General features: G+C 36.5%; 1 protein-coding gene across 1 annotated transcript; it reads right to left on the reverse strand.

Annotated features, from left to right (window-relative positions):
• Positions 1–287: 287 nt before the first annotated feature.
• On the reverse strand, positions 288–11,384 carry LOC130968761 (novel plant SNARE 13-like). Its single transcript, XM_057894212.1, has 10 exons — positions 11,012–11,384; positions 9,046–9,138; positions 6,275–6,368; positions 5,958–5,995; positions 5,624–5,721; positions 1,867–1,946; positions 1,735–1,791; positions 1,555–1,647; positions 1,234–1,308; positions 288–832 (listed from the first exon to the last, which is right to left on the reverse strand). Exons 1-10 carry the CDS (start codon positions 11,086–11,088, stop codon positions 731–733), a joined length of 807 nt encoding a protein of 268 aa, XP_057750195.1. The 5' UTR covers positions 11,089–11,384; the 3' UTR covers positions 288–730.
• Between the last annotated feature and the right edge of the window lie 701 nt (positions 11,385–12,085).

The raw sequence follows: 12,085 nt of genomic DNA on the forward strand, positions 1-12,085 counted from the left end.
CCGCAACAATCGAATCAAATCCAAGATAACATGGACATTTTAGTATAAATTATTTTATGTTTTAAAAATAAATAATGATGCAAATATAGTTCATCCCTCGTCTTCCTAGTACGTATCAATTAGCCGCCACATCGGAGAAAAGACTTTATGAATGGCATTGTTACTTATAACTAGGATTAGAAATTAAAAAGTACGTGCTCCAAACATGGTTATATTTGAATATAAACTAATAAAAGTTAGCACGCTGCTCCTCATTTACACCGTTTATATCTCAATTTAGAGTCAAGGAAGAGAATTTCATGAGTAAATTAAAAATATGAAGAGCAGGAAACACACACTGGAATAAATGTAATTTACAAGACCCAATCCATGAGACAAGAAAGAAAAATAATAAATTTAACAATAAAAAGAAAAAGAAGAAAAGAAAACGCAAATCTCCTTTGAATTGGACATGTACACCGTAGATCCCACACTGGCAAATTATTTTTTCTAACCCTACAACATCTCGGGAATGATACATAAAGAAACATGGCACTAAAAACAAAGCAAGAAAAGCTCGTGTGATTTACATAGAATCACAAACAGAAAAGCTCGTGTGATTTACATAGAATCACAAACAGAATATGCACAACTCCGGCAAGAAATTCTTTCTTCCGACTATCTCATCGTCGTCCATGGTAACCAAGAATACGGTTGGTAGGATTAGGATGGATAGAACTGTAAAAAAGAGTTAATCAAAATGTTCAGTCCTTAGGTACAAAAGTCTTCTGCTTGGAGCAGGAGGCGCTAACCCTGGGATATCCCTGATATCTTTGTTGTGGGGATTCACAATCTGCAATGTGCAAGAGTCAGTTAAAACAGAAGCATGGACATCTTGCATAACATAATCAGTTGGCAAAATAAAAAACATATAAGTATTTCAACGGCAAATTTGCTTGCACGGATCATTCTGCAACTATTTTCTTCTACCATCATTTTATTCAATGCTAAAAAATTAATACATAAATAAAAATAAAGGTTTAAAAATATCTAATAATCCAATCTAAATATTATTTTCAAATGAGTTCTCTGCACAGGAGTTTCTTTTTTTTTTTTTTTCCTAGTTTTGGGGCCCTGAGCAGCATAATTTAGTTTAACATTTTTATTTTCTTCCTTAAAACAAGGTATTGGATTTCACGAGAGAAAGTATCAGTGACAAATTGATGAAATTTATAGATCGAATGAAGATAGTACCTTCACAACAATAATGGCAATGACACCACAGACAATAAGCACCAGAAGCAGCATGATGCACTTATCAGTAGCTACCTGATAACAGGAGGTAACGTAGAGTATAAGTCATGGCCAAACAACAACAACAACAACAACAACAAAGCCTTGTCCCACTAAGTGGGGTCGGCTACATGAATCAAACGACGCCATTGTGCTCTGTCATGTATCATGTCTACAGAGAGACCGTTTACATGTAGATCTCGTTTGATCACCTCATGTATAAGTCATGGCCGATGTTTAAAAAGTTTATATTGCATACAAACAAACAAAAATAAAATCAACCTGTCTGCCAATCTCCTTCACAAGCTGCGAGGCCTTCTTAATTGAAAATTGAATTGAATCAAGCTCATTAACAATCCGACCCATTTGTTCAGTCTGCACAATTTGATGACAAGACACATCAAATGTTTGATAGAATATGATTTCCCCTTTTTTAAAGTGAATTTGACATACAACACTTACTTGGCCCTTCAAGGTAGTAGCAGTTTGGGTGCCTACTTCGATTGTTTGATGAACAACCTACATTTTGTATAAATTTAAGAATGAACATAAACAAGCAACGAAGTCTAATTCTGAATCTGATGTAAGTCACACCTGTTTAGATCTTTCAATAGCCTGATCAGTTTCATCCATTTGCTTCATCCCAGCATTGATAAGTTCTTGATTAGACATTTCTATACAATAAGCCAAATGGGTCAATTTGGTGAGATATATTCTTCGATCACTACACAAGAGAACAAAAGCATGCAGAGAAAGGGCAAGTGCCCAATCCCCAACCCAAAAATTCAAGTATCATGCCAACAAAGATGATAGATGATAGATGGAGACAGGTTACAATGGGAAAAACGCAGATATGAATTCTAACTCAATGGAGAGTTTGGATCATCTTATTTATACACCTTCAATTGCATTAGGCATACATCCAGTAAATCCATTTGCCTTTAAGGATGCCACCATGAATAATCATGAAATTGATGAACTTCAGTGAATCAGGTGTATAGTCTCGGCAACTTTGTCTATTACCCATCCCTCTTAAATATCATGTTGTGATGAACCATATAGAATCGAGGCCAGTGTGAATCCATTAGAACAGTCAAGAATTTGATGAACTTTAGTGAATCAGGTGTATAGTCTCTGCAACTGTGTGTCTATAATCCAACCCTCTTAAATATCATGATGTGATGAACCATATAGAATTGAGGCCAGTGTGAGGCCATTAGAACAGTCAAGAATAAATAAGATAATAAAGCACAGACACAAATTTGTTTTCTACCCATTTTTTTAAAACATAAAATAAAAAAAAAATGGGCAGAAAACATTCGCCTCTTGAGCTCTCACTTTTGCACGACTTTTACACGATTCAAGCTTCTATCTTTCACAATCAAATTTCATATGTATTTATACATAAATCCTAAAAGCATTCTTTTGTTAATTTTGATGAATGTAGAGCACATACTACTAGGGATGTCTAAACTCCCCAGGAGGTGGGGATCCCCATGGGGACCGCCCCGAATGGGGCCCCGATGACGGAGAAGTTTCCTTGCGGGGACGAGGATGGGGAACAAAATTCCCCCGAGGCAGGTGCGGGGACCCGAGCGAGGATCCCTGTCCGCGTCCCCGCTAATCCCCGAATATATTAAATTACTTAAACACCCTTAATAGTTTATCTCTCACTTTGGTTTTTTAGTCATTCCACCTTCCATATATATAGAAGAGCAATGCTACATGGCCAGCAATTATTATCATTTTTGGCCCGCACTTAACCAGCAATAATTTGCACCCCATATTTACAGATGTTTTGCATACAAGAAGTATATAATCTACACCTATATTTACTAGAGTTTTGCACACATGAATTAATACAGTTTGCTACCCATAAATCAATACAATTTACACCCATATTTTTCAGAATTTGCATATATAAATTAGTAAAATGACAATTTAGTATTTGTGTTGGAAAAATACTAAAATTGCTGGCCTCCAACAGTTTCTCTATATAGAAAAAGTGAGAACCCTAATTCATTTTCCCCTCACTAGCGCCGCGCTCACCCAGTTACCCTCGCCCCTAAGCCCCGCGACACCCCCCTTTTTTGTTCTCTCCATCCTCTCTGCACCCAGCCAGCCACCTCCCTTGCCACTCTCCTTTTCACCTTGCCGTCCCACTCACCGCAACATCACCAGGCACCGCGGCGTTCTCTCTCCGGCACTGTTCTCTCTCCCGCACCACGACATCACCACACCGCGCAGTTCCCCCTCCGCACCGCGCTGTTTCCTGCCTTGTCGTCGGGTCTCCTCAACTTGTCAAAAGAAGTCGCCGAAGCGTCCCCCCAATTCGTCGAAAGAACTCACCGTCGCATTCCCCCACCACAGCCCTGTTGTCTGTCCTCCTCCTCCTCCTCCATCTCCACTTTCACCTAATTTCAGGTTTGATGCTCTTTTCCCGTGTTTTTTGCTGTTTTTGCCTATTTATTGCAGTATAAAATCTCCTTTGTATAATATCTGTTATGTGTTTTCTGTATAATCCCCTGTAATGTATTGCACTTAGACACATAGGGTTTATAATTATGAAACAGTTAAGATTTGATACTCTTCCTATGTATAATCTTTGTTATGTGTTTTCTGAATAATCTGCTCTATTATGTGTTTTTTTTGTTGATTTATTGCAGTTTATAATTTATCCCCTTCTGTGTTTTTTGCCGTTTTTGCTGATTTATTGCAGTCTAAAATCTCCTCTATATAATCTCTGTTATGTGTTCTCTGTATAATCTCTTCTGTTATGTGTTCTTTTTGCTGATTTATTGCAGTTTATAGTTTATCCTTCTCTGTTTTTTGCTGTTTTTGCTGATTTATTATGTATTCTTTTGTATTTGATTTAATCTTTTTTTGTTTTCTGAATTTTCTCTTTGTCTCTGAAGTTGAGCTAGAATCTAGTGTTTCTGTATTAAATCTTAATTTAGTGTTTCTATATTAAATCTTGCTGTTTATGTACAGGATGGATAGTTTTAACTCGACTCCTATCGTGGATTGATATAATATAGGTAAACCAAGGTCGAAAATTCCAATTCCTTGGAACTGAGATGAATACGGGCGATTTAGGAGTTTAGTTAATTATTTTTTACTTATGTCAAATTTTTATTTAATATATGGTATTCTTGTTTTTTATGTATGTTAACATATTCATGTTTGTGTTGTTTTAATAGAAAACATGGAGTTATTTGTTGGAAGTTGTATTCTGACAATGGAAAAATATTTGATGTTGAAGACTCTATTTTATGACTTTTTCTTAGAATGGAAGTTGTATTTCAAGATTTTGTTTTATGGACTATGATTTGTTATTTTGTATTTCCACTTGTAATCTTGGATAAGATATATTTATGTGTTGTAATAATGTTTTTTTTTTTTATTTTTAAAAGACTTTTCCCTACAATTTCCATATAAATGTTCAATATAGGGAGATGGGGAATGAAGCCCGCGGGGAACACAGGGAACGGGGATAGGGGCAATTATCCCCCCCCCCCCCCTCCCCGCGGGGACGAGGAGCAAATCTGGGGGCAGGGGCGGGGAGGCATCCCCCGCCTTGCCCCATTGACATCCCTACATACTACACAATTAAACTTGTATGGTTTGAAATTGGTTTGGACACAAGCTTAGATCGTCATTGGGTAAATCAGCACATGGTCACCGTTGTCCCATGAATAGCATGTGAATCATTTGATTTGGTCCAAAATTTGTACAAACAATGTTCTTCAATTCTTGTTGCAATCTTGCACTCTAGTTTGCTGCGCCTTGTGGGTCAGAGTCTGGTCATTTATGACATGATCCAGATTCTAAAATTGCCTACAATTTGTTTCTATTTGATTCTTCTTTTTTTTTTTTTTTCTCTCTCGAGAAACAGAGAAAAGGAAACGTTGAATGGAAAAAATGGTCCGTTGCTTGGTGTATGATGGGGAAAACTGTGTACCGAATCTTCAACAGTTTGTGGTTGGTTGTGCAGATTATCAAGCTCAGACCATGTGCTCTAGCAGTATAACTCAAGTGATACAACAGTTGGAACAGTTTTTTTAAAAGGAAAAGTTAGAACTTAGAATAGGTAGCTATAGAGCTAACAATCAGTCAGTGAGTTACTTAAGACTCAGGTCAAACCATTATCAATTAACCATATACATGAAGCTTCTACCAGAGATTAAGTGACAGATTCATAATAGTATCAAATTGTATACAGCAGGTATTAGGAAAAATACAAATAAAAATACAATACCCAAACATTTGCATACAGCAACAGCATGCCTATAAACCAAAGATAATCACCAACTTAACATATTAAGAGCAAAAGAAGGCTGGAATATTTTACCTGATGCTAGTTGAACATTTTGTTCTGCTGTAGGTTCACTTGTTCCTGCTCCCATGTCAAAAAGTTCAACTTTCTTATTACCAAGGGTATTCAGGTACCTATCAATCATCCATATAATAGTATAAATCCTCCATTCAAATAACCAAAAGAATTATGGTACTTTTGGATGAACATAAATACTGTAAAGGGAAAAGAGATAATATTTTGAGTTATTGATGGTAATGAGCACACGAAAATGGTATTAACCATATTATCTGTTCTAAGACCTACGTGCCTTTACACAGAAGAGTTATTTTATTTTAACTGCAGAAACAGAAATGAGGTGTCAGCTTACGATTTTCTCAGAGCCACGTATGAATTTAGTTCCTTGATCTGCAAACAAAGAAGGGACCATTGTAAGCAAACATAAAGAATCAGCAGTTCTAGTGCAACAAGAAGCAATGACATAATTTATGAATGAGCATGAGAACAACCAAATCTACCCCACCCTAGATCATGATGAAAAAGCCTGAGACCCACATTTAGCAATGCAAATCATTTACAAAGATGTGAAAAGAAAAATATTGCCACATTCATAATACTTTGAGGTTGAAGATATTGTACCCCTTCCAAAACATGAGCATCCAAAATAGAAAGGTTTTCGGCACTAACCATTGATTGCTTTTCATCATTAAGTTGCTTGTTCACTTCTGGGGGATTCTTTCCCTCTTCATCTTTAATTTCTCGATCAAACTCCTTTATCAACCTGTAATAAAAACATAAGGCTTCATACTCCAGAAAGTTGGGTATGCATTGATAAAGGAAATAGCAAACTACAGCAGATCACATTAAAATGTCTTCACCACTTGTGCCTACCAACAGAAAAGAGAATTGGAAAATAAAAAATCTGGAAAGCACCTAATTATAAGGATAACAAAGGAAGAGAATTTTCACAACAAAAATGGAGCTTCTACAAGACCTATGTTACATACCCTGGAGAGAGAGAGAATGCTGAGTCAGCAGCAAAGGCAGCCAAAAAAGGAAAGAAAATAATCCTTTTACCTTATCATTATTCTAGAAGAAGCAATAAAGAAAAGGTTGGAATAATAGGGCATGAGAAATGTGTAATCATAAGTGACAATAATTGATGATTGGATTAGTCAGATGAGAGAATCAGGGACGCGTAATCGTAGGAGTTGAATGCTAATTATGATAATTAATTTGAGGGAAGGCAATAAAAGGAGGAGTTGATTAGGTGAGAGGTAGGAAAAGACTTGGAAAGGCCTAGGCTAGGAGAGAAGAGGACTCTCGAAATTCCTCTATTATCTTTTAATGTTCTATTGTATTTCTGTATTTCCATTAAAATAAATACCAGTGTAACAACTGGTATCAGAGCACCGATCTTAGGTGTTCTGTGCATGGTTTCCACGCGAGTTGCCATGGAGTCGAGGTTGGAAGTCTTGGAGAAGCAAATGGAGGAGATGAGGGAGGCCCAGAATCGTTCACTGGAAGCTCAAAACCGATCATTTGAACTCTTATCCACCAACTTGCTGAGACAGGTGAGGGAAATGCTTTTGCAACACCATGACCAGGGATGAAACGGGGCAGGAGGGAGAAACGGGGGAGATGGAGAAGGTTCAGAAGGCAGAGGCGGCAACAATTACGAAGGTGAAACAGAACAGAGGAGATTTGAGCCTACTAGGAAGTTTGACATTCCCATCTTCTCGGGAGATGATGCAAATGGCTGGCTGGTGAAGATGGAAAGATATTTTCGTGTCACCCAGGTGGCTTTGGCAGAAAGGATGGACTTTGTCACTCTTGCTTTGGAGGGAGAGACTCTCGCATGGATGGAGTGGTGGGAAGAATACACACCATTTCAGACATGGAGACGATTCAAGGAGGACTTATTGAAACGTTTTCAACCTGGAGCTGCTCTCAACCCCATGGCTCCGTTACTAGAGGTGAAACAGGTGGAGGACGTTGCTCAGTATAGGCAAGAGTTTGAGACTGCAGCACGAACGCAGAGAAACCTGGGAACAGAGGCTCTCATGTGCATCTTTGTCAATGGACTCAAAGGAAATTCAGGCAGAATTGGAGGTGGCTCAGTTCAATAATTTACCAGCTTTAATGGATAGAGCCATGGCTATTGAATGGAGAAATCAAGCATGGAAGGAGACCGGGGTTGACCCTAACGGCAAGAGGGTGGAGGGGTTGCCGGAAGGGAGCGGATCAGGCGGATCTGGTTCGGTGGGAGCTAGATTTGGATTTTTCAAAAATTCTAGTTTGGCAAAGTACAACACTCACGACGGCAGTGAATCGAGGGGCGAGATTGTATCCAACAGAAACAGAGGCACCCCTACTCCTCGTACAGGAAGCAGCAGCGCTTCTCATTCGCAGACGACTCGTAACAGCGGCACACGACGGCTCTCGAACGAAAAGTGGGCAGAGAGACAGAGGAAAGGGTAGTGCTTCAGATGTGGAGAGAAGTGGGGATCTGATCATAGGTGCTCCATGAAGCACTATCAAATCATACTCCTAGGAGAAGATGAAGAAGAGGAGGCAGAAGGAGACGTAGGGATGAACCAAGAGGCCCATGCAGGGGAACCTGAACGGGAAGAGCTGCAACTGTCATCATACAGCTGCAATTCAAGAAGCCTTTCCTTCCGTCCACCTTGAGGACAAGGTGATGCTTCAAGGGGAAGGTATTGTTACATACCCTGGAGAGAGAGAGAGAGAGAGAGAGAGAGAGAGAGAGAGAGAGAGAGAGAGAGAGAGAGAGAGAGAGAGAGAGAGAATGCTGAGTCAGCAGCAAAGGCAGCCAAAAAAGAAAAGAAAATAATCCTTTTACCTTATCATTATTCTAGAAGAAGCAATAAAGAAAATGTTGGAATAATAGGGCAGTAGAAATGTGTAATTATAAGTGACAATAATTGATGATTGGATTAGTCAGATGAGAGAATCAGGGAGGCGTAATCGCATGAGTTGAATGCTAATTATGATAATTTGAGGGAAGGCAATAAAAGGAGGAACTGATTAGGTGAGAGGTAGGAAAAGACTTGGAAAGGCCTAGGCTAGGAGAGAAGAGGACTCTCGAAATTCCTCTATTATGTTTTACTGTTCTATTGTATTTCTGTATTTCCATTAAAATAAATACCAGTGTAACAACCTACAAGCAGAAGACTCTGTGTGCTGCTCTTATTATACAACATTCGACCCCTGGATACTGCAATGGACGGTAAAATTCCTAGGCAGAAATTTTCTTTATGATAATTAGTTATTAACAAAGTAAAAAGATTTCTGCAAGTCAATTCATGAGGAAAAGTAAACCAGTAAAGTCAATATGAAAGGAACCTACATTTTTCTTCTTACTCAACTCAAAGTTACAGTTGCCACTGAGATATAGCAAGATTACAAGTTTACAACCACAGAAATGCTTAACTAACCTTTTACACTCCACCATCTTATCCTTGAGTTCTTCCAGCTGCTTGCTTTGTCTATTGGAATCTTTAATCTTATCAAGCCTTTGGAAGCCATTTCTGGATGTTAAATGAAAATATTTTATTACTATATAGGAATACTTGAAAAGATTATAGATCTATTGAACTTTATTTATTTCACTTCAGCAAGAATTAGTAACTGCGAAAGTGGCTACAGCAAAGGATACACAAGAAAGCAGAGATAATTACAAATAAATACATTGCTTGAACAGAGACAAATAAAGGAAGGATAACATAACAGCCTTCGAGAAATACTTTACTTGCATAACTATGGTCAACAACATTAATTAACACCAACAATAACATCAGCAGGTTTGAAGGCCACATTAAGGCAATTTCCCCTAATGTTTGTTATGTGTGCTCTATATAAGGGCAATATGATGCCATTTGATCCACGAAGAAGATCTGATCTAGTGGGATAAATTTAGAATCAATAGCACATCTGTTTTTTGTATAATCTAGTGGCTGTTTTTTCTTATTGAATACTTTGTTAGTTTATTTAGTACCTTTGATGATTGCTGGGTGTGCCTTACAACCTTGGATTAATTTCTCTTTATTGGGTTCTGATCTGGGGAGTAGGAAAGAAGCAAAATATCTGTGCAATATGCAGTATATGCCACCATTTGGAATATTTGATTAGAGAACCATTTATGTACCTTCAATCACAGATTTTGAGATAAGCAAGTTTTATGGGATAGAATTAGACATACGGCCACTATTTTTTGTAAAGCTCATGATCTATCCAGAGCACTTCTCCTCTCAAACATGTTGAGAGATTGGAAAGCTACATTCCATAGATAGCTTTTTCTTTTGTTTGCTTTTTTGCTCCGTAAGGAGGACCTCTTATCCTTCCATTTGCTTTATTATTCTTCCCACTATCTTAGTGATGTTATTCTTTTATCAAAAATAAATAAATAAATAATAGCCTCCAGCCCATCACTGCAAAAGAGGCAACCCAAATGATCATACTAAATCTCAAGAGATCATTGTTTTAACAGAAAAGATCTATGTCATATGGGAATACCAAAGCACCTAGAGAAAACATAATAATAAATAAAATAAACCTAAAAATGATTGATCGATATACACTTGTGCTGTTAACTGGAAATGCAACTATAAGGTTAAGGAAGCTTTTCAAATAATGAATTTTATACATCACATTCATTTTTTAGTTATATACTTGTGCATTTAAAACCAATTATTCTCTTCAGATAGATTGGGAACTAAAAACTGCAAAAAAAGTCTACTAGTCTCCTGACCAACATCAATAGCCTTTTTCCGTGGGAGGAGAAGGAGGCACTATTAGCGTCCTGATCAACATGAATAGCTTCTTTTTTGGGAGAGAAAAGAATATAGTATTAATAAAGATAAGGATACTATTACATAGAGATTAGAGGACAAGAAGTCAAAAATGGAATATCAAACAGTAACGGAATAGCTTGTCCTGCTAAAATAAAAAACAGAAATATCTCACAAAATCTAGTGGCTCTCAAGACATAGCTTCTTCTAGTAGCACCACTATCCTCCCATGCTCATTTCACTAAGCATAACATAACTTGTGTACAATGAGCTACCTCAATAAATACAGAACTGGCCATCACTACACCGCTTCAAACCATACAATTCCTAAATTCACAAATATCATTAAGCCTATAAACCTTAAACATACAAATACAAGCACAGGACCAAGTCAGAAAATTTTCAACATTATCCCCTTTGCTCACTCCAATTTCAAGAATCACTGCCCTAACTAAATCAATAAGATGCTAAACGAGTATGATTCACATCCCAAAATTGGCAACAAGTTTAACTTGCACCCTCTAACATTATATACGAGCAGAGGTAAAAAAATTTCGAACACAAAAACATTTCATAACTGAATCTGAAGAGGTAGTAAAATTAAGTTACATACGCCAGGAATCGAAAGTTATCGCGGATTTCGCCGAGGATCTGCTCCACCTGAGGGCTCATCTGCAAGCTGGTGGCCATTGCTGCCGGCGACTGCGTCTCCTCCGCAAAACCCCGGCGAGAACCGAATTTTCTGGAGGAAACCCTAGCTTGTCGATTTGGCGAGTCTTTGCGCAAGATGCATTATCAGTTGATTTTGCCGCGAGAATCAGAGAGAGGGGAAGTGAAGGAATGGAGAGTGCAAGGAGAATGAGAAAGTGGCAGATTAGGTTTCAATTGAAATAGCATTCAGAAGGAAATAGAGGGAAGCAAGAGCACCGGGAACAGAAAAGGCCAAAAGGGGAGTTTTGGAGAACAGAATACAGTTGTTTTTCTGCTAACAAATAATTAATTGTATTTAATTACATTTATATATTTTTTTGTTTGGATGCATTTTAATTATAACTAGTTTCATTTTCCGTGTAGCCACCAAAAAAAAAAGTTCCGATGGAAATTTAAATTATCATTTTAAATAAATATTATTTGGTATCAATATGAATTAATTTATTTTAAAATAATTAATAATATGTAATTTTGATAGTAAATAATAATAGTTGATGTATAATTTATTAAGAGTTAATTTATTATTTAAAATATTTTTTGTAAAATTTATAGTATGTGGTAATAACAATTTTATTTTTTATTAATTAAAAATTTATTTAATTTTTTATTATGTAAATAACTTAATTAATAATTTTTATTATTATTTTTTTACTGTATTCATATATTTTTTCAATACTATTAAGTAAAAAGCTATTAGTACTATTATTCTTTTTATTTCAGATAATAACTTAAGTTGCTTATTTCATATAGAAAATAATATTATAAATAATATCTTATTTTTTAATATATTTATACAAAAAAAATTATACAATAAATCATATATTATAAAAATTAGATGATTTACATATAAAATTATTTATATAGTCATTACATAAATATCAAAAAAATATTTATCGTACATAATAGTTCTAAATATATGTAATATCATGTATATATTAATATGATCTATTTTAATTATGTGAATGTGGATTATTAT

The sequence above is a fragment of the Arachis stenosperma genome, chromosome 3 (assembly GCF_014773155.1).
Source record: "Arachis stenosperma cultivar V10309 chromosome 3, arast.V10309.gnm1.PFL2, whole genome shotgun sequence".
Lineage (NCBI taxonomy): Eukaryota > Viridiplantae > Streptophyta > Magnoliopsida > Fabales > Fabaceae > Arachis > Arachis stenosperma.

Excerpts from the sequence above, each read along its gene's own strand:
- LOC130968761 (XM_057894212.1), bottom strand. The coding sequence starts at position 11,088 with ATGGCCACCAGCTTGCAGATGAGCCCTCAGGTGGAGCAGATCCTCGGC. Across the intron at positions 5,996-6,274 it reads ATGATGAAAAGCAATCAATG|ATCAAGGAACTAAATTCATA; the intron begins GTTAGTGCCGAA and ends CTTTGTTTGCAG. Across the intron at positions 1,792-1,866 it reads CTATTGAAAGATCTAAACAG|GTTGTTCATCAAACAATCGA; the intron begins GTGTGACTTACA and ends TACAAAATGTAG.